A 27,152-nucleotide genomic window follows, 5' to 3' on the forward strand; every position below is an offset into this window, starting at 1 on the left:
TTCAGCTTTAAAAAAAAACATAGGCTGTTAAATTTCATCAAATATGCCACAAGAAAATTAAGAATTAATAACATATTCATTTCAGATTCTACTGACTGTAAACTCTGATATAGTCTAATCACACAAAAAATTTGAATTGGAAAAGAATAATTAGCATTGACTTTATTTCTATCAGAGGTTGTACATGCTAAAAACCTAAGAACTTTGCACTCAAATCACAGGAAGAGATGAAGGTAAAGTAAAAATGACATTTTATAAGTACTATTTTATATTTGACAATCTAAGTAGTACCTAGGCAACAGAATGTACACAGAATATTTACAAATACATGATAGACAAGCGACTATTTACAATCAGTCATAGGCTGAAGTGATATAATTCCAACGACCTGGGCTTCAGGCTTCAGCTCAGTCTTATACAGGCCTGACCACTTACAGATGATCACATTCAAGTTGGATATGTGGAGTGAATCCTTATTACACTAGTTCTTTTCTAATTTGGAAATTAAATTAACACTTTCAGATGTAAAGACAACCAGTGTCATAGTTGAATACTGCTATATGTTTGTGTTAATGTTGATTTAAAGGTTTACAATTAAAGCATTTTCCACCTTCATTAATTATATTTTGAAAGGCCTTATAATGAGCTAAAAAAAGGCATGGCACTTACTGGCCCGACAATGTAAATGATTGATACAGATAAATTGGTGGATGCCTCACATTAAAAATTTTATTAAGGCCTAAGGTTTTTTAAATTTTTATAATCTGGAAAAAAAGTTTTAAAATATTTTCTTTTACAAAATGAAACAATATTCACATAATTTGGCACTAAAAGAGTTCAAGTTTATTTATAAACAACTATTTTGCTACATTTAGCTAAAGTATCTATGTTTCAAATTACAGATTAATTATTTAACTATTTAACAAAATTTGAATACAAATTGGTCTAAACAATTTTCCTAAAATAGTGCTCACCTATAAATTCAAAGCTATAAACTGAAATTTGTGATAGAAATTTGCTACTATACAAGCTTTTTACATTGAAATATTTGAGCTTTAGTCATTACTCAATACAGATTCAAACTAAATAACACTTCCAAAATAAATTCAAAACAAATAGGTCACTCAAATAATTCTATAACATTACAATGTTAATTCACAACAACAATAGTAGTAGACATTTCTTTAACACATAGCTTATTTATCACATTGATGTTAGATTTGTACAGTAACAATGATTTCTGCCAATGCCATGTGTTGCCAATCAATGTTCAACGTACCCTGAAATCATTCAATAACTTAACTATATATCTAAATGCCACTGATGCTGACTGGAGTTACTCATATGAGCCACTTCAAACGGTTCCTGAGATCTTAATAGCTCGGATCTTTTGTGTCAGTGCTTTACCAATCAATATAATTAAAGTTTCAAAACCTAAATCGCAATAGTAAACTTCAAGAACTTTGTTTTAAATGGTACATGTAAAAGGTGACCATCAACTTAACTTATGTACAAATGCTAGGCGGTTCTTTAAAGTAACAAAGGCTGTATTGATAATAAATCAAAATATACCGTAATAGTAATAAATCATAAGATTCACAAAGAAAACACTTTTTTGGAACACAACAAAATTATTGATACTTCTTATACAAATCGAGGCCTGGAATACATTGATTCATTTGTTACACTTTACGTGAAAAATTTTCTTAACCACTATGACATAGTGTGACCCTTACTATGTTAGTACTGGCCTTATAATATGACTTAACTTCGTGTACCCCATAGAAAGTACCAAACAAACTTAATGCTTTATCCTATTAGAGATCAGCTCCCATCTGCACTTCTCGATTGGCACTGAACTTTCACAAAAGACCAAATTTTTTTACAAGCATAATAATATATTATGCCGAATAATTTAGACACGCACACACCAAAGGTCAAATTAAATACTCAGGTGCTTAAAGGAACAATTATTTTAAAAGTCCTAATTGAAAATAAAGTTCGTAAGTTAAAGAGGAACACAGTCTGGAACAAGTTGGTCCTGATGGTGGTTGGAGGGGGCGTAACGTTCTTCCCTCGTCAACCAGGGGTGGATAAGGACATCATCTGCTGTCAGTCGCTCTGAGGGTTCCCGTCGCAGGAGGCTGCGGATCAGACACTTGGATCGGGACGACAGACTCTCGGGAACGATAAAATGTCCTCGGCTGATCTTGGCAAATAGACTGGCGTGCTCTATGTCATTGAAGGGATACCTGGAAACAGACGGTTAGGTTATAACGAGTCTTCACTAATTGCATCAAAAATAAGTTAAATTAGGGCCTAAATATGATTTTGTTTGATTCGGCCACAACGTTTAAAAGATTAAAATAAACAGAGAGGACTTGGCTGTACAAATGAACATGTTCTACGGAAGGAGTCCCCCACAAAGAACATGAAACGTTTCAGAGGAGAACATGCGAGGCCCTGGCTGTAAAATGGAGAAAACCATACTCCCAAATTATTGGATGGTTGAGGATCCAAAGCCAGCTTTCTATCATTCGAGCAGTTTCACTTAGGCTTCGAGGAACAAGACGCAAAATTCGAAGCATTTAGTTTGAAGATGGTGCCGCAATTCCCCAATTGCTCTATTGAGCCTTCATTTTATTATTATATATATAATTTGTCTTACCAGTATTAATTGATTTGTAGTAGGGAATTATCAATAAAATATTTTGGTTTTGTTTTAAAATATAATAACACACTGTTAGCAGCTCAATTCAACTACCTTCCTTTATAATATAAATCTGGCTACAGCTTTGACAAGGGAATCAAATGTCTAGTTCAATCCCTTTCCAATGGAACATCATACACACCTTCCCACCAACATGGTGTACAGAATGACCCCCAGACTCCACATGTCAGCGGCTTTCCCGGAGTACCTAGCATGACTCCGAAGAATCTCTGGACTGACGTAAGCCGGACACCCTCGCTTGTCCTGCAGGATATCATCCTCCGGATCTTCCAGGACCACTGCATCCTCTAACGTCTCTAGCTTCAACTCCGTCCTGTAAACAAACAAGTGATTTGTAGAAAACTACAATTTTTATTTTTATTTTAAAGATAGCCAAATTTTAAATTAGTTTAGAAACACTCTGAAGGGTTTTCTCAGTACGCAATTATGGTAAATAGTTGACCTCTTATTTCTTAAACGGGTAAACAAAGAACAAACAAGCTTATAGAATATTGGAGATGAATGAGTGATGAAACTACTTAGTAGATATCCAGTTAATGATCGGATTAAATTAAAGATTTCTTCACTTATAGGATGGCTCCTCGTCTATGGTGAGAGCAAGTAAAAAGACGTGCATTTTATTCAAACTGAATTGAACAGGACCATCACGTTATATCTATGACAGAAAACCAAGCACTTCATTGCAAACTATTGATCATCAAAGTTATTGATGATATCATGTTCCAAAAGCTGTTCCAGCGATTAAAATCTGTCCATAGAAAGATTTCCAAACTAATTGATATCAAATTTACAAGTTGGGCAATCGTACATTCATAGTTGAGATAATAATTTCGAAATACGTAATACAATAAGTGGTTCAGCTGATGATTGCATAACGCAAACAATTAATGTTGATAAGCGGGGAATTCACATATTCTATAACACTTACACTTGTCCACGTTACGCAAAGCTGTCGCAATTCCGATAGTGTGGATGCGAGTTTGAACCTAACCGCGGCCGTAACCCTACACCGGTACGGTTCAAAGTTGCGTCAACTGCCTGGAGCCGGGGCGAGTTACCCAAGGATTTCGTCAGAGGGATTTGACATTTGGCATGCATATGTGACAGAGTTAATCACGTAAGAGAGAAAGGAGCTGCACTGCCCGATATAGGTGATTACGTCACGCACCTGTAGCCTGTGAGGTCCTTACTGTGAGCAGACTCCTCCGACCAACCCCGCCTATAGCTCTATCACGTGAAAGTGTAAAAACTACTACAGGGAAAAATGTGAAAGTATAACGTGACCATTTTTATTTTTCTGCTTCTTAGGGAACATGACAATTAGAATTTCAAGTGAGGGTTCTATCTATGTCATGTATGGAAAATAGTGTTTTCCAACATTAGTCGGTTTCCCGTGTGACATTCTACAATTGACTCAGAGAACCAACCCAAGAAGTAGAGATCTTGCCTGTCAGAATATTCCAACACACTCGAGAATCGCTTTGCACGACCTATTTCTATTAATAACAGAAACTCCGTCCATCAGATGAGCTAGGGAACAATGTGCTTACTCCATTGTTGCGTTTACAAGTGTGACAACATCGCACATTGTTTCCCAATATCAGGTGTACCAACTGATAATAACTCAGATGGTTAATGACTGAGCGGCCAGTGGCCTATCACGCAGAGGGCGCGCCACTGTCTAGCCTCCATCCTCCAGCCTCTCCTACACGGCTCACAGCCAAGGTCACCGGTCATGCCATTAGTGGGTGACAGTAAAACCGAGTGGGCCATGAGAAGTCCTTGGGCAAAGTCGGACGATTCGAAAAGTTCGAGCAGAGAATCGGATAGGATTCCCAGAAACCTTTAAGGGTGTATAATAAAAATGAATACGTAGTGCATTTAACTAACGCACTAAAACAGTAAACATAGCATAACGAGCCTCACAAGGCGACGATCCGTCTTGCAACCGAACAAAAAAGGAGCGACGGGTCTTGGCCATAACAGGTTGCTCTGATAGGAATGAAACAATGACACAAGACAGTTTCGAAACTCGGTCAAAATAAGTTACAACACGAGCCGGTATCGAGTATCGGATCGAGCAAATGAATTTCAGTGCACTGGTTAGGCCGATCGTCTTACTCCATACAAGTGTTTACGTCAGAGGAGAAAGAGAGCTGCGTCTGGCAGCCGCTTGGAGCGCTAGTTACGTCAGAGAGCGGTCACTAACCTAGGCCACCGGCCTACCGCCAAGTTCAAGCTCTCTTCTTCGACTTCCCTCTCCTTTTTCACGCATTTCTTCCGTATCTGAACTGAACTAAGCCCATAAAAACAAGAGGCGATTCTACAATTGCTCTCGTTGAGTAAACTGCGAATCGTAACTTAAGTTGGAGAAACCGTTCAATAGATTTCATAGGAGTTCTAGTAATTAAACATTTTTTTGCGTGGCGTAGATCAACAACATATTACTTACTCGTAATATGTACTTTGATCGATAAAATATATTGGTCGTTCACAAACTACCACAGGATTTTCAATCGTCACACACTTTTGAAACTAAAGATAAAATTTCATAACCGCTCCGCTGTATCAGAAGGTCTAATTATCAAAAGGTTGTGTCGAGATATCTGTTATTTCACAACTGTAAAGAAGCAATAGATATCTACTGATAAGCTGTAACGATGTTCATTTCGAGAACCCATCAAGACTCGAGTATCTCGGATTGATGTAACAACATAAATCCGTCTTGCGAAATCGGCCTGTTTGTGAACAAAAACTATAGTTCGTCGATTATTGGATACATCGGGAAACAAATTACCCAACTTGAGAGCAAGGATATACGTTCACGCTCCTAGCGAGTGGTGTCTTACATAAAGATGAGCGAAGGTTCCACGACAAAAAATTGTTTTTCGAATGTGGCCGAGCGACTACGGAGAAATACGATAACCCCGTCGTTGTGTAAGGGTGGACTGTGTATCCACGCGGCCGCGGGTTCACTATCACTTTCGACCGTAGCCGCAGCTGATAGCACAAGGGATTGCTCAGTACTCGTGTCTTAATCACCTATCAGCGTTTCGAAAGATGAACAAGATTTTGTATCGAAATAATCCTGTAATAATGACGGGGGAACGAATTCGCTAGTTGTCCTTTGTTCAAGCATGAATTACACAAAACTCTAACTGCGAGATAAAATGCGAAGGTGAAATAGCGTGAGGAAAACAAGAAAATAAAACCCGCATGTTAAAGAATTACAAAACTGCTGGCAATGGTATTTTGGCACAAGTCTAAATAGTTTGGACCCAACTGAGAACAATGCAACACTTTCAAAACGACGGGTGGGTAGGAGTTATTGTGTAATTCGGTCTTATTTTAATATTAAAAATAACTGTCACAAGAAATTGTTTATATTTACTTGAACATTTAGTTAATTGTTAGTATACAGTTAAGAAATTTTAACACATTAAGAAGAGGTAACTTAAAAAAATAAAACTACAACAAGCAAATCCAAGAGAAAACCCCTGAGGACGGCGTCAGAATGCAGATGAATCTCATAACTTTCCTTACCACATTACATAAAGATCTGTCTCAGAATTGCAGTTCCTGCTCCGATCGCTTCCTGGTGTTGCAAGTTGTGACGAGAAATTTGCGCAAAGAAAGTCCACGGCGGCGTGGGTGAATGACCGGGGAAAGTCGGGAAGCATCCGTAAACTGTGAAAGTCAGTTGAGGCAACCTAGCAGAGCAGGCTCAGCGCTCAGTGCAACCCTGGGTTCCGCATTTCTCTTGTTCAGTTGGCAATAGTAGCCAACAGGGCGTGATGTAAGGGATTGCGTCTAAAGCATGTAACCAGTTACCAGTAACCTCTACACTTCTGGAAAAGGGCTTCAACGAGTAACCGTGTATAAGATAATGTCTGTACAATATATATGAACACGCCAGCAAACTACCTAGAAGTCCGCAAGAAGTAACTAAAATTACATGCCGTAAGATAAGACAACAAATATGTTCACAAATCAATTTCACCCTAAGTTGAAAAGTTTTGAAAATTGTAAGTGAAGCTAGGTCAAGCTTCTCCAGAACAAATGCCAAAAATGCTAAACCTCAAGGTTCTCCTCATTCGTTTGACATTCATCGCCATTTTGATCAACTTAAATAAATGACCGTAAATCTTTAACAATCCACCATTAATTTATATGACCACGTTTTTCTAAACCAGACTGGCAACCGAATTAATCAAGACACAAATTTTCCCCCAAGACAATGGTCTCCGTTCCCTGACAGATTATAAATTACAAACAGAGTGTGCCAGACGACAAAGCCCAGAGAAGAGAAGGTTTGAACAAAGAGACCATCTTATTAGCAAAATGAGATGCGGCCGGAAACACAAATCGTATTGAATTCCAATCGGGGTCGAGAACAAAGCACTCGTGCAGGAAGTCTCGCCTTCACCTTCAAACATTCCTTTACCTTCACCCAGCAAGATGATTCTTGCAGCGCAAATCAAAATTGTAGAACGCGTGTTTGGCGCGTGTGCCTTGATGTAGAAACGATACCTGGTCTAAAAATGATGCACATGTGGTGCGATGTGAAATTCCTAGAAAGGCATTCCACATTAGGCTTCGGTTCTGCCGTATATTTTCAAGCAGTGATGTAGAAATGAACGAGAGAAATCGAGTCTTGCGTGAGACTGCTGAGAAGAAAGCGTAGGCGAGAGAGAAAGGTCTTTGAGTGATTGCTCGGTCTAGAAAGGATATCGTCTGTTTCTCGGTCACTGAGTTATTAAAAAAATAAATCAATGCATTTCGAAATCAAGAATAGAATAGTTACTGTTTACAAACAATTCAAGTCCATCGTCGACAGCCTAGCCTAGTTGTTGATTGACAAGTGAAATAGGCTAATTTTGTTTACAGTACCTAGTAAGCAAAACTCAAAACTTTCTTTTAAAAAAATACACACAAATTACACTCGTTATCGTCAGTTTGAAATTCGATCCCCTCTCGATGACGTCAACATTGAACCATTGTGAGAACTTAGTCTATCCGATGCAACAACGGGTTCTCATCATACGAACAATAGCATTTTGAAAACAGCATTCCGGGATCAGATTCTGCAGATGATGGCAATATATCGCAAGATGTAGAACAATGCAGATGAATATATGGCGAGTTGATGATCGAATTTCACAGAACACAGAGCTGTAGGAACTCACTCAGCGGCTGGATAAAAAAAATCGCCGACTGAAGGCAATCTGATATTAGAGTCTTTATTCAGTTCGCATACTCTAATAGATTTGCAAAGATAAACACAATATAATTAATATAATTCCTAGATCATCTCTCCTATCCGTGTACCACGCCTTGTTTCACAGTCATGTGACTTATGGACTTGTACTTTGGGGGCACTCCTCAGCAGCTGAGGATATACTTCTCTTACAAAAAATGGCCTTGAGGATTGTTACATCTGCTGGGTATTTGGACCATTGCCGGCCAATCTTCAAGGAACTAGGGGTGCTCACAGTACATAGTCAATATGTTATGGATATTCTGATCCTACTAAAGAACAACTTGAGGGATTATAGTAAGAGAGAGGAGGTGCATGATTACCATACTAGGAAGGCCCATAACATCGACGTTCCCCGCTGCCGTCTCAGTCGTACCTTGAGCTGCTATCCCCGTTCAGCGATCAGAATATTTAATACTCTGCCTACCCAGATGCGGGAGATGGATATGCCATCCTTCAAGAGGGAACTAAAAGGGATACTTGCTAAAAGACCGCTCTACTCCCTTAAAGAACTCGATGATGAGCCCCTTGTAAAATAGCGTATGTCCGCCTTGCCATCCAATAGACGGCCAAGTTTTTTTTTATAGTAGCCATTTATATGGTTTTGTAAATATTGTATATAGTTTTATTTTATCTGATTATATATTATAAATTATGACGCAATCTATCAGACTAGATCTGTCAAAGATGCAGGATTCAAGTATTCAAGTAAGTATTCAAGTATACACAATAATATGAAGGATTACGTAGACAGTTTGTACGTCTTCAATCTTTACTCCAATAGCTTATCAGGTGTTGCAAGCATCGCAACCTGCTCTAGTGCTCCAGCTGCATATTGATAGAATCTATTGTCGCAAGGCGGAGTAGTCTGGTCGGTGTTATTTAACCCAGAGCAACGTACGGACCGGACCAAGGTATGCGGCAACAGAACTCCTTCTTTGGCAAGCACCTCTCGTAACCACTCCGGCTCCGGCTGTACGTTGCAAAACATACGTTTCATCAGCTTTATTCAAATATAACGGTTCCAGATATGACTAGGCGCAAAGTGTTTATGGGTATGAATAGGTCAATTTAAAGTCACTTTGGTAGTGTTTGCGTAGATGTAGTTGAGGACAGGTAACCAAGTTTAGTCATTCAATAGCAAATTTTGAAAGTATCACTTCACCCTGTTCGTAGTAAGTAGATGAAAGTTGAATTAAAAAAGAGCAATCGAAATAAACATTAATAACAATGAGACCACATAGAAAAAATATGTTGTCCAATATTTTTAACAAGGTAATTTTGTATTCCCAGATTCTTTTAAGAATTCGCCATGAGTTGGCGATTTTGCGAGGTATATACTCTTTACTAGTTAGTTCCACATTAGAGGCCCCCTCCTTCTGTCCTTCTAAATGTGTGTTTCGTGTGTTTTTCGAACTATGGCAGCCCTAAGCAAAAACAGGGAAAACATATTATTTTTTTGCTTACTTTTTGCAAATCTTAGTTCGCTAAAGTAGGATGAAATAGTATTAATTACTTCATCTATGGCTAAAGACTGTACACGGTTTCTCGATTGTTCGATCGATCGATTGTTTTCGATTCTTCCTAGGCGATACTTTGTTTCCCTTGTCTGTGGCGTTACACTCCCATATCTCATACGCGTGTGCGAGTGGGAGAGAGGCGAGTGTATCTGTGTTGTATGAGGATATCCCGATCAGTGACACGGACGGAGTGGAAGCAACAGTTTCACAAGCTAGGTTGCGAGTTGCGACAGTCGGTTAGGACAGTTTCTTGAGCAACGCATCAAACTAGACCGACCTGTAGGCCTGGCCACCTCTACCACTTGACCTCTTCGCATCTCACATAGTGAACATTCGACATTGTAACGCACTATCTATTTATAACGGCTGTCCTAATTAAAGGCTATCGGATTGTAAAACAGTTCAAGATTCATTTTTATTTTTGGAGGCAAAGATCCATGTCGTTGACTATACACTCAAGATTTCTTTCTTTATGTGGTTACGTGCATCATTGACTCCGAAGAGCAACGTATCCAGAATCAACCGTTTTCATTTTGCTTTCAATTAGAACATGGGCACTTTAAGTTTAAACAAGTAGGCTAACAAAATATTACCAACAATGATTATATTTTGTCACACGTACACGTAACATTTAGCTAATCAAGGTTTTTAGAATTAGACGCTTAATTTTACACGGGATTTGACTAATCAACAGTACTACTGTATAAAAAATAAACAAATTCCATAAAATTGTTGATTTGTCTAACGTACATAAGTTGCTGTGTTACTAATGTACATTATGTTATTTACATTCCGATATGCACAATTATTTATAAAAAGGTTTAACATTAAACTAACGAATTATCATTTAAAAGTCTGTTACGATTAAGAAATAACATCTAAATCTGTATACGAAATACTAAATAATTGTGACACTGTAATTTGGCCGCGGTTAAAATTAGTCACAACCCTATAGCAACCATTGGAGATCTCTGGACATTATCATTTCCTCGACTCTTTACCGTCCTGTCTGCGACCCCGAGCACAGAACCCCGAGTCACCCGGAACTCGGGTGGCGTCGTCAGCACTCTGCACTGCTATAGTGTCCGGTCAGGAATCCGGATGTTAGGTGTGGGTGAACGACCCAGACTACTTGTAGGCCAGAGTAACTGCTTTCTGCTTTCCCCGGACTATCTGCCGCATCTGGGTAACGGCTCAATACGCGGGGGAACTAGAGGAGTGCTGGGAATGTAGGGTGTAATGTTTACCCAAGGAGGTACCTCCATTGCTTACTATACACTATTCAACACAACTGAGGTTTGGAAGTGAGTGGAGAGTACGCTAAATCCCTTATTAAATCTGCTTTCAAAGTTCCTAGATAGGCTTAGCTACCAGCATAGACTTAACCAAGGGAGTATGTTTTATCTATGCTATTAGAAAAGTGCGCAATTTTGTCTACAACCTGAGCATATAATTTATCATTTAGAGTCAAAGGCAAGGCATAATCATGGGACACATCCAATAGGTTTTCTCTTTCGCCACAATTATTGTTCACGTCTTGCTGGAAGGTGTGGCACTGTACCACGTTTTTAGAAACGTTAGGTACAAGCACAGATTAAAGGAGACCAGTACGCAAAATATTTGAAAACATACACTTAAAACCGTATTGTGTGGTTCAGCACGAGTCGGTTGTTTTTAGAAACTCTAGACTCTTAGGGAGTTTTGCTTTCACGTTGCAGCGACCTCTGCTACATCTGCCGGGCGGGCGGCTGCGGGCTGGACCCGGGCAGGTAGGCTTGTCGTACTGGAATGTTGGGCTAAGCCGGAAGAGGAGGCCAGGTGATCCAACAGCTGACAGATCACCTGCCGTCTCCCGCCAGGACGCCACAACACCCGCCAACCGCGCAGGACCCGCTCTTGGACAAAGAAGTTGCTGCCTACAAAGGCACTACCTCGATGAGAGCAAACATGTGACTTCTGCCTCCTCGACACTATATAATATTCAAAATGTTTTTAAAGGATTGCTGCTATGGATTCCCAAGTCAAATACAATTCAAATGCGAATTTTAGCACTGTGGAAGGGCTTTAATGAGTATTTTGTTAGCCTATTAAAATGGAATAAACATGCTATTTTGACGGTTTGTTAAAACCTTCTGAAATACAACATCAGGCATTGAGTTAGGAAACATTCTTAGAGAAAAAAATGTATGATGATTGGTTAACAAAAGTCAAATTGTACTATGCGATATAATTAAAATATTAATTAAGAAACTCTGATATATGCTTAAATAAGTGGATAGCCCAATTTTAAGTACGGACGTGTATTTTTAAACGTTTCTTGGAACTAGTCAACTTATGAAAAACTGATTTTATCAGGGATGAGATACACTTATACGTTCAAAATACGAAAACTTCGTAATTGTTTTCCGTACAATTACAATGTTTGATCAAGGACAAATAAAAAATATGATTTGATTCAAATGCACGCAAGAACTAATTTGATTCAAACACATTCGATTTGATTAGCAAGAGCGACTGGGTTGCAACAGCGATCGACGAGGTTATTAGAAATGTCCAGAAGTGACGCAAACAGCTGTGTTGCTGACACCTAATTACAGTAATACCAACCATACACTGTTGAAGTAATACCAACCGAACAGTGATGAAACGAAGTGTCAATGGGCTCTTTTATTATGGTTAGAGAGCAAACTGGACTTTCCTACTTGCCCAATCGTGCGACGATCGCAATCCGTAGGTCGCGGAATGAGGTCGGTTTGGGAAGAGTTGATTTGTAATAAAAATTATTATTCCTCCTAATCTTGTTAATTTATTACCCACAAGGTTAATGAAAAATATTAGGATAATGCTCCCGACCCAGCCACGTAAAGTAGACTTTTTCCACTGTCTCGACTATGTTATTTCGGGGCAGGAATCGACATTTGAGGCAAAAATTGTAACAAGTTGGCACCTGTAACAATTTGTTTGTCACTTTTATTCCCATTCATACCAATTTCACAATAGGCACCGGCCCAATTACCATCCTCAAGGAATTACAGTTGACTTATACTATCCCGCATCTCATCTTGAAAGCAGCAAGTATCAAGCAAAGTACCAGGTGATTCTGTAAAGGTTTGGATTTCCTAATGATCTAGGATTCCACTTTTGGAGTTCTACTTCTTCCTTACTGACTACTGTGCATATCACAAACAATATATTTCCAAATCAGCCAATAGTTTTACAAAGGCTTAAAAATCATTATTCCAGTTGCATCTGTCCAAGACATATTGTACAATACTGAACGCATTCGCGACTCGCTAAAGAGGCCAAGGCAAACTATCAAGAGCAAAACCTTCGCAGCGTCTTCGCCACTTGCCTCTTGCTCAACGCGACCTTAGCTTGGGTTACAACGATACAAGTGATTTCTGATCACTCTTGCTTTGTCTAATGGTGAATAACATGTTTTTCTGCTCTTTGATACACTAAAGCAAGCCACGGGGAAAACTGGTTTGTAAAAGTGAGTGGCAATATCTGTGTTTTCCATCAGTATCCAAAAGAAACACCGACCAACATTAGAAAATACTTGTTTTTATGTGTGGTGGAAGTAATAATTGGCAGAGTTCGCGAATCTTGAGAATCTCCAGCGTCACTCTCGCCCACTCCGAGGTTATTCTCGGAGGAAATGACAAACATGTCGATCCCAGCTGCGAACTCCCGCGCAAAAATACAACCGGAAGTCTCGAGGATTTCCGGCCGCCAAATTTAGCGTTGGTTAGGGATGGCTAATCAGTATTTTAATTAGCTACAGTATTAATGATTTCCTGTGTGAATAAGCGATTGTTTGCGAATGCGCAAATTAAACATGGATGACTTTTGGAGTCCTTGACCAAATATAGACGAGAAAATACAATAATCATACATACAATGAACTTATATCGACATCAAATTAATCACCGTTTTGGAAATATTGTTATGTACAAATTCTGTTTAGAATTTTAGGTAGGAACCGAAGCATAACCTAAAACTTCAATGGCGTATTGTTGCATACAAATTATACACGTAGTCGTATGCCGGAAAAAGGTACAATAAGTTTGAAAAATAATTTGTTATTCACTGATATACAAATCACATTAGAATAGTTATTTACTCAAATTCAATATTACGTCAAATATTGGCAAACGTAATTTGCAGAAGACAAGTTACGCAATAAGTTATGTAATTATCTACTTATCTGTCAAACACGTGTAAAGTGATAACCTGAAGTAAGCACTAAGCAGCTTGGAGATAAGTAAAGTAGCGTTGCGCAGTCGACAGTCTACAGTCTGATGATAGTCGTCCGCGCGTGTAGATACGCAACCACTTGCGAAACATACTCGACCCAACACTGATAGCAATTCATTCATTCTACTTTCCTAGATTCTACAATTATCTAGGATGAGTAAGCGTAGAGGTCTTCTCGTTGTTTGAGTGATAAAAGCGATTTAGTAAATTTTCTGCAATCAATGCAGAATTATAAGAAGAATATTGCGTTCTCTTTTAGATAGGCCTAAGATAAATCATCACCTAGGCGGCTTAAGTGGATTTTATTCGACTTTGAAAATTGAGGTGGAATATGAATAGTTTTCAGTGTGTTATTTTGTGAGTCAATTGAAGCACCTTGTACATGCAAGGACCCACTACACTCAACCTTTGGAAAGACATAACAGTTTTACGATCAAAACTTAAGCCCTACGCGATTCAAACGAGCAGACTAGGTTTGGCAAGACAAGGTTTGGACCGTTCCATTACCACGTACAAAATTATAATTTGCGCGGAGAAAAACAAAAAAATACCCAGGTTGTTAAGTAAAATGTACCACACAGGTGTATTAAATCACGTACTTTATCGCGGCATTCACGAGTTACAATAATTCTGTCAAGATTGATGTCGGCCGGCGTTGGCACACGATCCAAGGTTGACATTGTAAGAGGCCCACCTTGGTGCGCCATGTTGCCAAATCTGGCGTCTCGCGCCTTGCGTCACCGACCACATTTCAAGGCCACACAGGTAGGTTAACACTTGTCGAGGACCAAGGCTAGTTTGTGGTTCGGCCCTTTCATTCTGACAAAAGGATTAGACGGGCATCAGCGAATCATCAAACATGAAGGAGTATGAGTGATTTCGATTGACATCGACAGTGGAAGAGATTAATTTCGGTCTTACTTTCACATTCTAGACCGCTAGGCTGAAGCCCGACGCCGTTTTACACATTACTTCAGGCTAGTCCTAGATGGTCGTGGCATTATCACTAAAATCAATTGGCGATGTGCGGTATTCTTTAACCCGGGACTTCGGATAGGTACTGAAGCCCGCGCTCTAAACCAGAGGTCGCTCCCCAGACTTTTAAGATCGTATCTAAAATTATTTGGGTTCTTAATCTCTTTGGATGAAGAATATTTCACGAAATGACTTCAGACCTTATTTTTTAAATAGCAGAAATAGTTTTTTTTCGGCAAATTCCACAATTAATTTAAAGTTCTGCAACAATAAAACAAATCACACGCGGTTTTTTCAAACAGCATTTAATTTTTTCAATGCACTGAAAATAATGTAAAATAGATTAATAGAAAATGCAAAACAATACAACAATCCACTATTAAAAGCTTCACAGACAAATTTACATAACGTTCAACGTGGCGTTCATGCAGCAATACAATGTTTGTTATATTGAGCAAGATGGCACGCATGAGTCATGCATGCAGTTGCCAACTAGATGTCTGTAACTCCATCATTCATGTTTTCGTAACTATGTGTTAAACGTTAGTTAACTTCGAGCCGCTCTCGTCGATTTGGCAATAAACCTGTTCCCCGCTCTTTCGCAAACTCGGCAACAGTTCGGAATTACATTAGCGTTTAATATATCGAATACTGTATATCGATTCTGTTTCTCGGCAACAATTTGGAATTACATTAGCGTTTAATGTATCGAATACTGTATATCGATTCTGTTTCTCGGCAACAGTTCGGAATTACATTAGCGTTTAATGTAGCGAATACTGTATATCGATTCTGTTTCTCGGCAACAGTTCGAAATTACATTAGCGTTTAATGTATCGAATACTGTATATCGATTCTGTTTCTACAGTGCCAATAGGGGTGAAATAAATTATCCCGTTTGCAACTTTGAGAGTTTAATGTGAAATAAAGCAATGGACGTATGTTTAAACTCATAAAATTGTCGAATGCCATCAAATTTTTCGCTAAGCTCTACCATATATTTAAACTTCATTATATTTTAATTATTAATCAATGTCTTTCGAACTCGGTACAGTATTTCACATGGAAGTTTCTCATACTACTTCTGTTTTAGTGCAAATAAAAAATACCACATTATGTGTAACCTTTGACTAAATATACATATACAGAGTATTATAATAATTTACTTTAATTTGTTCTGCAAGAAATAGAATGAACATTGATATTTCTAAAAGGCATACTGTTTCGTGATATTTAGTACCTATGGGTCGGATTTAAGGAACATTCTCGTATAAAATATCGTGATTTCTGACAGGAAAATGCCGCAAATCATAGGGCGACTATCCCAAATCGACGTTGAAGGAATTTTGAAGGATTCTCAAGACGTTTTACCTTCCTCGTGGACATGCAGCCATGACCTTCCACGGTGTCTACCGCGGTGGGAGGGGGGCTCCGCCCCTCGCCGCATACCAAGGGGTCGTTCACTCGGCAATTTAACCAACGACCCGTCTTTGTAGCCAGTCAGACGTTCTTTGTGGAACGATTGTGAGACGGTTCGGTCTACAAGAGTTTCCGGCTTGGGAAATTGTAAGCGGTCTGCTTGATCAGCCTTTTAAGAGCAACTTAGGAGGATACTAGAGCAGTTTCAGTAGTAGATCACACAGAAATCATCAATTTGGTGATTTTGATGTTTTACAAGAATTGTTGAGATATTTGAGTAGCAGATTCCCCCAAAATTTACTATTTTCCCCGTAGTGGGCCTTAGAACAATGTAACCTATCGCAAGTGATTAGTTAACCAAATTAAAGGAGAATAAAATGCTTAAAGCGATAAAATTCATTATCTATCCGGCTAATCACCGCCACGCACATACTGGGAAATAAAAAAAACGAAATCCACCAACTAATGAACCAATTTGTTCAATTAGCGATAAGATAATCTCAACCAAGATTAAACAAGCGTCTCATTCAATGTTCTCCGGATGCGCCTAAATATGTTATCAGTCGACCTACCCTGACATGTTACCGAATGTTTCATCAGCCACTCTTATCACGGTCCATTGTGTAACTACGTTTCATCAGTAGATTTTATGATAAGAATTGTTTCAATGTCAATCATAACTACCCCAGTTTCAACATACTGTGGTATTAGTCTACTATTGCCGTGTGACAAGGTCATCAACTTTCATCCCTCGCTTTGCCTCCCTGAGATAGACAACTCATTAGAAGACGCAGTCGCTTACGAAACATCCGTCTTGAAAAAATGTCTGACAAACAACTTTAATATAGCTTACAACGAAATGAAACAAACAGACTCTTATGGCTTTCCTTGTTGGTTTGGTCTTTTTGAAGGCGATTACATCGTATACTGAAATGGAATATTCACAAAACTCAAAGAACTGACAATAAAAGTAACCCTATATTCTGTTAGATAGAAGGTGGAAGATGACAAACTTCATTCCATTACAAGATGTGCGCTTCGCCACGTGGCGACGGACCGCGTGTAGGCCTGCCCGTATTAATAGTTAGGATGCATTTCGTCAGAGGGCAGTGGCGGCCAACCTTGGTGCAAGATGACGCTAGGCCTCCGGTTTCATCACTAGAGTGAGGCAAGAGCAACGATGAGGCGGTGTTGCCACTTCGCGCCGCCGCTGTCTGCAGCCACCCACACAACACACCAGTCGATAACAGGTGATTTTATGTCGGTACGAAGATCATGGGGGTAAAGTAGATCGTTTCACACAGTATAATTATGTAAGATGACGACAACAGAGAATTGAACCAGCCACACATATCGACAACAGGCGGCTTGATTTTGGGATGTAATATTATGGAGGTTAAAGCCTAAATCGGTCCTGATCTGCAAGATGACGACAACAGGTTATTTAAATAGAACATCTGAGGGTAGTATATTCAAAATAACAGGCGATTTTGCATCTTATGGAAGGCCCGTATACAATGATATTGCTATTAATTATTTCACGTGAGTATGGTATAAACCATCGTTTGTTAAACACGAAAATAACTTTTAATTACAGATCAAATATAAAAAACTAATATTTTGAAAAGAAAGAAGGTTTGCAATTGAAAAAAAAAATTAAAAAGGACTTTTTTCTAATGCTTGAGTTTTAAATAAGCTATGTTCAATATATACTTATACGTGAACAACGTAACACTTAATTGACAATCAAACTAACTATACCGATAAACATAGTTATGTTGTCATACTACAAAACTATTACTACTACGAATTATACTTTTTAAAGACAAATCCGTTTTCCTAGTCACTATCAAGTGACCCTCAAACACTGAACGCTTTGTAAAATCCCAATGAGACAAAGTGGAAAAATATGTTGATGAAATCCATACTTTGAATCATCACTTATTACATTAGCGTTTGATTAGGTAATGTTGGAAAAAACAATAAAGAAGGGAATTTTCCGACTGTATTTATGCAGCCAAGAATAACAAGATGAAGCAACCGAGGCGGGGTGGGGGTGGGACGTGGGGAGTCAATGGTATGCTAATATTGATCACGTGGACGCGTAAAGTCAGGTGCTTCTTTTGTAAATGTCTTGGAACTAAATGGATAGTAATAATATTGAAATAGGCGGGTGAAATTAAAATCAGTTTGCTTCCTAGTTACAAATTGTAAATGCGTGTTAGTAAAATGAAAAGGTTTTGAACTGATGAAATAACTTAACACGTGCTTCCACAAACCTTTTATAATAAAATCTTAAGTATTTTTAAAATGTCTAAGGGTTCCACCGAATAAACATACACGTCACGATTGCGAATATAAAATATATAAGTTGAGAATATGCATGACAAAGTGACGCGATGGCGTTAAATCAGCTGGTGGATGTAGCAATATGTTTACTTGCCTGGTCCAAGGTCGACAGTTATACACGTGGCGGTCATCTCACTGCCAGATATTGAAAATGTATTGTAACTGTCAGTTGCATCATTGTATGCGCACTAACATTTCTAATATAAGAGGGCCTACTGAGGCACCACTGTCATTTTATCGTTGTCAAAAAAAAAAAACATAACTTCCACCTAGGAGTACAGATACTGAAGTAGAAATTCGATAGACTTTGAACAGATGCACACTTGCGTTCGTGATGGAAATTTAACACGTGGAAACAAACTCAACAACGAATGTTCGGTAATTACCACGTCCAGCAGACAGTCTGCTGGACGTGGTAATTACCGAACGCAGACATTTTTATCTTCGAGGATGTTTTAGAATACTAAATTGTAATCAATAATAAAGATGATAAATGTAGAAAGTCTACGTCAGTATCTGCACATTACAGTTGACATCAAATCTTACCTCTGAGGGTCAGCGAACACGAACTTCCTCAGCTTGAGATCCCTGAGCACGATGCCCCGGTCATGACACGCCCTAACCGTCTCCGCCATCTGCTTGAATAACCGTCTCGCCTCCGGTTCCCGCAGCCTCTTCCGGTGCCTGACGTGGGAGTGGAGGTCACCGTGGGACGGCGGGAACACCAGGTACATGAGCTTGTCACCCAGCAGCACCTCCTGGAGGGAGTTGACGTGGGGGTGAGAGTCGAGGCGGTAGTGGGCCGACAACAGAGTCGTCGAGTCCCTAGGGACCACCTGCGAGACCATCAGACACTGTATAATCTGGAGGTCAAGGGATGAAGACTGAGGAGAGGTTCTGGGAGAGGAGGAGGTTCTAGGAAGATGAAGCTCTATTAGATGTGGAAGTTCTAGCAGCGGATGAGGGCCTAAGAGATGAGGAGGTTCTAGGAGAGGAAAAGGTTCCATGAGATGAGAAGTTCTAGAGGAGAGGAGGTTGTAGGAGGTGGTGGCGTTCTAGGACATGAGGAGGTTCCATGAGACGAGGAAGTTCTAGAGGAGAGGAGGTTGTAGGAGATGGTGGCGTTCTAGGACATGAGGAGGTTCCATGAGATGAGGAAGTTCTAGAGGAGAGGAGGTTGTAGGAGGTGGTGGCGTTCTAGGACATGAGGAGGTTCCATGAGATGAGGAAGTTCTAGAGGAGAGGAGGTTGTAGGAGATGGTGGCGTTCTAGGACATGAGGAGGTTCCAGGAGATGAGGAAGTTCTAGAGGAGAGGAGGTTGTAGGAGATGGTGGCGTTCTAGGACATGAGGAGGTTAGAGGAGAATAGGTTGTAGGAGATGGTGGCGTTCTAGGACAAGAGGAGGTTAGAGGAGAATAGGTTGTAGGAGATGGTGGCGTTCTAGGACATGAGGAGGTTCCAGGAGATGAGGAAGTTCTAGAGGAGAGGAGGTTGTAGGAGGTGGTGGCGTTCTAGGACATGAGGAGGTTCCAGGAGATGAGGAAGTTCTAGAGGAGAGGAGGTTGTAGGAGATGGTGGCGTTCTAGGACAAGAGGAGGTTAGAGGAGAATAGGTTGTAGGAGATGGTGGCGTTCTAGGACATGAGGAGGTTCCAGGAGATGAGGAAGTTCTAGAGGAGAGGAGGCTGTAGGAGGTGGAGGCGTTCTAGGACATGAGGAGGTTCCAGGAGATGAGAAGTTCTAGAGGAGAGGAGGTTGTAGGAGATGGTGGCGTTCTAGGACAAGAGGAGGTTAGAGGAGAATAGGTTGTAGGAGATGGTGGCGTTCTAGGACATGAGGAGGTTCCAGGAGATGAGAAGTTCTAGAGGAGAGGAGGTTGTAGGAGGTGGAGGCGTTCTAGGACATGAGGAGGTTCCAGGAGATGAGAAGTTCTAGAGGAGAGGAGGTTGTAGGAGATGGTGGCGTTCTAGGACATGAGAAGGTTCCAGGAGATGAGGAAGTTCTAGAGGAGAGGAGGTTGTAGGAGATGGTGGCGTTCTAGGACATGAGGAGGTTCCAGGAGATGAGGAAGTTTTAGGAGATCCAAAATACCCTATCTCTATCTTATAGTAAAATATGGACTGTAAAAACAATTGACACGTTAGCTAAACATTGTTGATTTTTTAAACTTCGTTATTCCAAAAGTAATCATAGTTGTTTCATCAAATATCATCAACTTGAAATATCAATTTCATGTTATAATATAGCCTACTCTAACTTAAAACTTGAGCTAGGGATATAAAACATCTTCATCAGCTTTCATACTAGAAATAGAGATTTAAATATTATTTTGTAATAGATTTACACCAGTAGTAGGTTATAATAGTAGTTATAATTCTTTGGTGATTGTTGGCAAAACCAATCATCATGAAATCGTTTCGCAACTGAAAGAGATGGGGATCGTTTTCAGTGTTTCAGTACCGGTATAGGTAAAAAAAAACCCAAAGACGGAATAAAAAACAAGGACTCCATTAGAGACTGGACCTTGGAGACCGGATTGTGCGAGAGAGACGGATGTGCGGGGGTTCCACGTCCGTGACCTCCAGTCGCGAAATGCGAGACTGAATACTGTTGGGTTCACGTTCAGTTGAGCACCGCGTGGTGGCGGAATACAGTACTGGTCAATGTTCTGTTGGGCGCAAAGTGTAAATGAGTTGTTGGCAAGAGCCTTCGTGCTTATGGATGCGTCTCGTATCAGAGCTGAAGAATGATGGACCAGTTTTTTTTTGTAGTTTGAAGAGTGGATTCACTCCGTTTGCATTATATTTCGTGTCTTCTCGAACAGCAGTTTCAGGTTTCGTAAAAAGCAGTAATAACGAATCCACGCAATTTTACTAGATTAAAAACCGACTAAATGGCAAAAAACGTTACAGTGAACATCACCTGAACTCCTCAAGATCCTCACGTAAAACTTACAATATTCTATGAATGTCTCCGATACAATAAGTTGTGACTTGCTTTCCCCCATTTTCCTTGCCACATTCCTAGTTATACGACACTTAGGCCTACAGATAATGAACACTGAAAATCATTGCCACGCTCAATGCCACATTGAGGACAAGATGGAAATTAGGTTAGAGTGGCGCAACACGGAACAAGGGGAAACTAAACGATAGGAACGGGAACGGGAACGCCGGAACCAACGGAACAGTGAGGAGCGGTCGCTGACCCTACTTTCTCCGGCCAACGACCTGGTGAAAGTACGAAAGTTTGGCTCAATCCGCCACCGCAACGCGTTTTCGAATTGTGAAACCCGGAATGATTCCACACGCGAAAGGTCGATGACTCCTTTTTGATCCGGCTCGATGGACTAAAAATATAATTTATAACGTTTTATATGTAACACGTAAACAAACGTAAACTCTTACCAAAAATATGCATAAGAAGAAAAAATGTGTTGTACTGAGCACTGCTTTTGCAGTTAAATCATGTTAGGAACAACTTGTTTTGTTTGGAAAATATATCTCTTTCAAATTCATCCCGAACATTTAGCTGAGGCATTTTAATGGTGGAGTTTTCCTGTTTGCAAGTTAGGTCATCACGAAGCTCAATCTAAATTCATTTTTCACTAAGTAAAAAAGTTTTTAAAACCTTGTACCTCACCAACGAGTTTATGATCCATTATCTAGTAGTTTGCAACAGGATTTTCGTCCGGCCTCGCAAAACTACTAGACGCCAAGCCCTTATTCGGGTCAATTGGCAGAACTACACGCCATTGTGCTCATCTAAATTCGCAACTAGGCCAAGCGCCGGAGTTTGCAAAACCCGTCGGTTATATTTACCAGCGCTGTCATCGCGCAACCCCGCTCCACGGGAGCTATTTTGGCGTATCAACTTACGCAAACGATTCGCTAACTTTGTTTTGAACACGTGCAGTGTGAGGTTTAAATTTTTTAGCATTCAAAACCGCGTGCTTACCGTTGTAAAGTACTGTAGGGCCTAACGCAGTTTGGGTAGTTCGTCAGGTGTTCAATGGCATTACCAGGTAACTAGGTGAGGATAACAAATATTTGTTTGTACGTTCAAGTTTTTACATACAGTACCGTTCTATTTATTATTAAATGTAGCAGCACTCCCAACGACAGAACAAAGTTCTTTAAACTTTGCTCCCAACCCGTTTGCTTATAACGAGTCCTAATAGGATAAACAATTTAAGCAAATTTAGATACGTTTCCCATTAGGAAAACTGTACAATAACCTTTTCTACTCTTGAGTTAATAACTAAAACATAAAATATTTTTATGACAATATAAATTATCAATATGAGAAAACAAACCATACTCCGTTTTATGGACAAAACAATATATTGTTTAATGTAGAATGTAGGTGATTACTATTAAAACAAATTTAATTACTAAAACAAATTAGGCCATCACGGTTCAAATAGCACGATAATTGTTGAAGATTAGATTTTTATGCCCGGCTATAACTATCAATATCGCGGAAACAGTTTTATCACTTTAGGTCAATATTTAAATCAAATAAAAGGCAATGGGCCTAATAAAAAATTATACGTAGTAATTATCAACTGAAATCAAAATAAATTTGCCGGATTCAACACAATATACTAACAATTTATATCGGAGTACAATCAGATGTTATAAGTTAATTTATTACCCTATCAATTAACTGAACGTAACATACAGAAAATAACCTTAAATGTCATTTAACAATAATTGTTGTAAAAATAATTAACAGCGTTAGTAAATAGTTAAATAAGTTAAATGTAGTAAAACATAGTCTACGTTTAAACAGACATAAGAACATGGTGTAATTTAAATTACCACGAAAAGATATGAAATTACGGTAGGCCCATGTTAAGAATATGAGTGGGAGAACCCAAGACGACTCACGCTCCAGAGAAGCCGCAAGTTGACGTCAATGGCAGAAGAGAGAGGAGGAAGGGGACGACATAGACACGTGATAAATAAGAATACACCGCAATATGTCCCCTACACATAATGTATAAGCTAAGATGACGTGTGCACGTCACACCTACATGAAACGCTTGTTACACACTTACATGATTGTGTCCTTATTCATAGTTTTTACTGAAGCGATTGAAGAAAAAGTTAAAGAAGGTTTTAAGAAAATCCAATTATTAGTAGACTACAAAATTATGTTGCATTTTTAGAAAGAAAGATCACCACAGGAGAACAGATGTTAGCACTCTGAACTACTTTTTAAAGTTAAATGCAGGCTGCCTGATTTGGGAAAGAGGCACGGAGAGTGCAAAGCTATGAACACGTGGTCGTTTTTATCTAAGCACTGAATGCAAATATTAAAAACACTACACCTGGCCTTGTAATTTCTCTCTACGCGTATCATCTACTATAGTGTAGTCTATTTCATATTCATACGGGACAAGTGGGCTGCATGGCTAGCCAGGCGCCTGGCGTGGAGGTGTCAAAATACCGACGGTGGCGCGACCAGGTGGGAAGGCCACGTATTGCAAGGCCGTCCCAGCTGTTGGCTGTTCCTGGCTTTGTCCCCACGTTGGCGCGAACCCACGACAAAGAGTAAAAAACTTCTGCCTCAGATACAGGGAACAAGGGACGCTCGTCTTTGTAGTCTGGGGAAGGAACTGTTGCTGACAAAGGAGCAGGCCAGCTTTGTGTGGGTATCAAAATCAAAATTTGGACAATTTTCAAATAATTTATCGCATTTTGATTTAGGTAATGGGCATTTGTCAACTTAATTTAGAACAAATTAGGCCTACTAAATTAGAATAATTAGGCATAAATTAGAATGCAATAGGGCAATTAGATGTCGGCACAAATAAAAAATAGGATCCCCAAAGCAAAAATTAAAAATGTCTTCAATGTCTCCCCCCTACTCATAAACTCAAATAGTACCGTACTCAAGGAAATGGCAGAATGAAATTCGTCAAGCGTAGAGTTGAGCAAATGGTATAGGATAACTTATGATACGTTTGAAATACATTATTAGTTTGTGAATTGTGACTTTGTCTAATACTGTATAGTTAACCTCAATTCCAACAAGGATCTACTCCTACCTGCAGCAACAATACCTTCACAACTGCGGTGAAGCAAGCAGTCAAACAATCGTCAACTCAGTATTGAATCGGTCATAAACAATGGTAGACAACATAGGCAATGAATATGGTAAAGGACGAAGGACAAAGAAGGAAGAAGGATAAACCTGTAGAGGTGAAATAACCTAGATAAAGCAAGGCCTTGGAGAGTGCCACAAGGATAGCAAGGCAACAATCTGCATATGAATGCAGCAGCCTTGCTGGCTATAAGGACCCCGGTCCGTTAGATAAGAGACTTCGACCCACTGCTGTAACTACATTCATAAAGCGATTTTATGAACAGAGCCCATAGGCCTACTAAGAGATTAAAACAGAAGTGGGATCCCCCAATTCCTTTAATAGGCCTAATTATAACAAAATTGAAGTCATTTTTTTAAACCCCTATACAAGCTACAAAAAGCTAAGTTTTCAGTGAGTCGGTGGCTCAGTCCCGGTAGCGTCGCGGACGTATGATAACGAAATTAAATATAATCATTGACTATATATACCGGTAATCCAGTATTATAATTATTGCTAAACAAAGAATGTAGAAAGAATGTAAGTTTTAAAGTCTTGATGACCCTAAAACATTGTAATTGATAAACAGCCAAGTGCTTCAGTAAATTTTTAAACCTAAAAATAGCCTCAAACTAAATTGTTAAATAGGCCTACTTTAAAATTACCGTACTATGGACTACATAATTTGGACATAAAAGTTGGCCTTACCTTACAGACTAGATCTTCCTGGGTGTGGACGTTGACACAAGAATACAACGAACTTCCATCTAACTGGTCCAGGATCAGGTACTTATCGGCGACCAGGGACGCCGCCAGGGGAAGTCTCGTCTGCTCACAGTCCCCAGGGAGTCCTAAGGGGGAGGAAGCAGGTTGACATTGTTCAGGATGTCCCGTGCACACCTTCTTGAGAGGAGGTTCGTCCGGCTGAAGGTCCAGAGGTTCATCCTCCGTTATCCTTTGTATCACAGTACCGGCTGGTTCCACTTCCATCACTATCACTTCACTACACTCACTGTCACTACACTATCGGTGGTATCCTTCCAAGTCGGGATGGAGTCTGTCAGTCTGTCTGGTGTCGAATGGCTATCTGAAACCATCAGTGAGAGTCATAGAGTGACCTTTGGGCAGCGAGGTAACCCTAGACTGATAATACAAACATATGCTGCCTAGACTTACTGATAAGGTTCCTTGAATTTGAGGTATTTTATTTTTGGGATTTTGGTAAGTTTCGAATTAAAGTAAACCCGTACGCATATTGGACAACACAAAGTTTTCGTCATGAAAGTTTTTGTTTCAAAGGAGGCCTACAAATAGGCAGTGCATTTCGATAATTGATTGCAAGGGCTTAGACAAAGGGAGGTGGATGGCGCCGGCGTCGAATGCAAGATCAATACGGCCAGACGAAGCATCCCGACGCTGCGAAATTCCAATTTCGACACAGCATGAAACTCGAATATTGAATAAACTGCACTCCAAGTTTAACGGTCGAGGCCTTTATCCCCTCCCACCCCTCTCTGGCTACAGCCCTTTTAAAGTCAACCGTCACCCCATTATACACCGATTGAGAAAGCGTACCGGTTTTAAAGGGACGTCCTTAAGTTACGGTCTTGCGAATGTCTTACGAAATGTTAACGATTCTGGTAATTGAATGATCCACGTTTTAGTGAATTTTGTAGTTTATGTACGGTGATGAAATTAATGTGCAAGTTATGCCTTGTGAGGCGAAGAACACTTTAAAAAACATATCACTTAGGTTTAAATTTAATTAACATCTTAATATTAAAACCACCATTTTAATTAAGAGAAAGATAATGTATTAACACTCTGTATGTGCAATGCAAGCTATACAAAATACGTTACACGGACTACGAAGCGGGAGCACATGGAGAAACAACCCATAACAAATTGCAAATCAAAAGACTCCCTTACTGCCAACTTTCACGCACAATTTTAGTGTACGTATAACATAAAGACGTAGATAAAACATACTCGGTTAGTCTATGATAAAGGTATAGGTTACGTTACCGTTCAAATAGTTTCATCATACGAGTTAAAATATTCTAAGTTTAAAGAACGATAACCTAACATAAAAGTGAGAGGTAGTTTAAGCAGGTCGTACGATACATAATCACCTGTTGTTTAGCATAGATACAACAGATTGGGCTACATACCTTGTTATTTTGATGAGGGATGTCTGCCAGATGTGAACGGCTGTATAGGCCTGACTTGGGCCTGCCCTCAACACAAACGACACCGAACCAACACAGACGCCATCCTGTTTCCAACTAACTTTCAGTGGCGGGGCGGGCGGACGGTTCCTCCCCTCCAATACCCCCACCACCGTTCAATATAGACACCCATTCATACGTTCCGGACGCAACTAAGCGCCATAGTGTTAACGAGTCTATTAGTTCCGTCGTAAGAAGTTCAGGGTCGTAATTAGTTGAATATTTATTTTTTTATAGGGGAACAAGACCTAATTAGGTAAATTTATTAGTGATTTTGTTGTAGTGTCGTTACGGATATGGGTAAATAATAACAATCGCATGACAA

The 27,152-nt window shown here is 39.7% G+C and overlaps 1 protein-coding gene across 1 annotated transcript; it reads right to left on the bottom strand.

Annotated features, from left to right (window-relative positions):
- Positions 1-250: 250 nt before the first annotated feature.
- LOC129001117 (tribbles homolog 2-like) lies at positions 251-26,880 on the bottom strand. Its single transcript, XM_054428305.1, has 5 exons — positions 26,771-26,880; positions 25,308-25,686; positions 19,055-19,344; positions 2,853-3,044; positions 251-2,252 (listed from the first exon to the last, which is right to left on the bottom strand). Exons 2-5 carry the CDS (start codon positions 25,587-25,589, stop codon positions 2,009-2,011), a joined length of 1,008 nt encoding a protein of 335 aa, XP_054284280.1. The 5' UTR covers positions 25,590-25,686; positions 26,771-26,880; the 3' UTR covers positions 251-2,008.
- Positions 26,881-27,152: the final 272 nt, after the last annotated feature.

This window comes from Macrosteles quadrilineatus, unplaced genomic scaffold (assembly GCF_028750875.1).
Source record: "Macrosteles quadrilineatus isolate MER2022 unplaced genomic scaffold, UCM_ALF_1.0 Scaffold_8__2_contigs__length_117827958, whole genome shotgun sequence".
NCBI lineage: Eukaryota > Metazoa > Arthropoda > Insecta > Hemiptera > Cicadellidae > Macrosteles > Macrosteles quadrilineatus.

What these genes read in the sequence shown, in the direction of transcription:
- LOC129001117 (XM_054428305.1), bottom strand. Translation starts at nt 25,589, where the DNA reads ATGGAAGTGGAACCAGCCGGTACTGTGATACAAAGGATAACGGAGGAT. An exon ending in GTGTTCGCTGACCCTCAGAG is followed by an intron (nt 3,045 to 19,054) that starts GTAAGATTTGAT and finishes GTTTGTTTACAG; the next exon opens with GACGGAGTTGAAGCTAGAGA. An exon ending in TACACCATGTTGGTGGGAAG is followed by an intron (nt 2,253 to 2,852) that starts GTGTGTATGATG and finishes GTCTGTTTCCAG; the next exon opens with GTATCCCTTCAATGACATAG.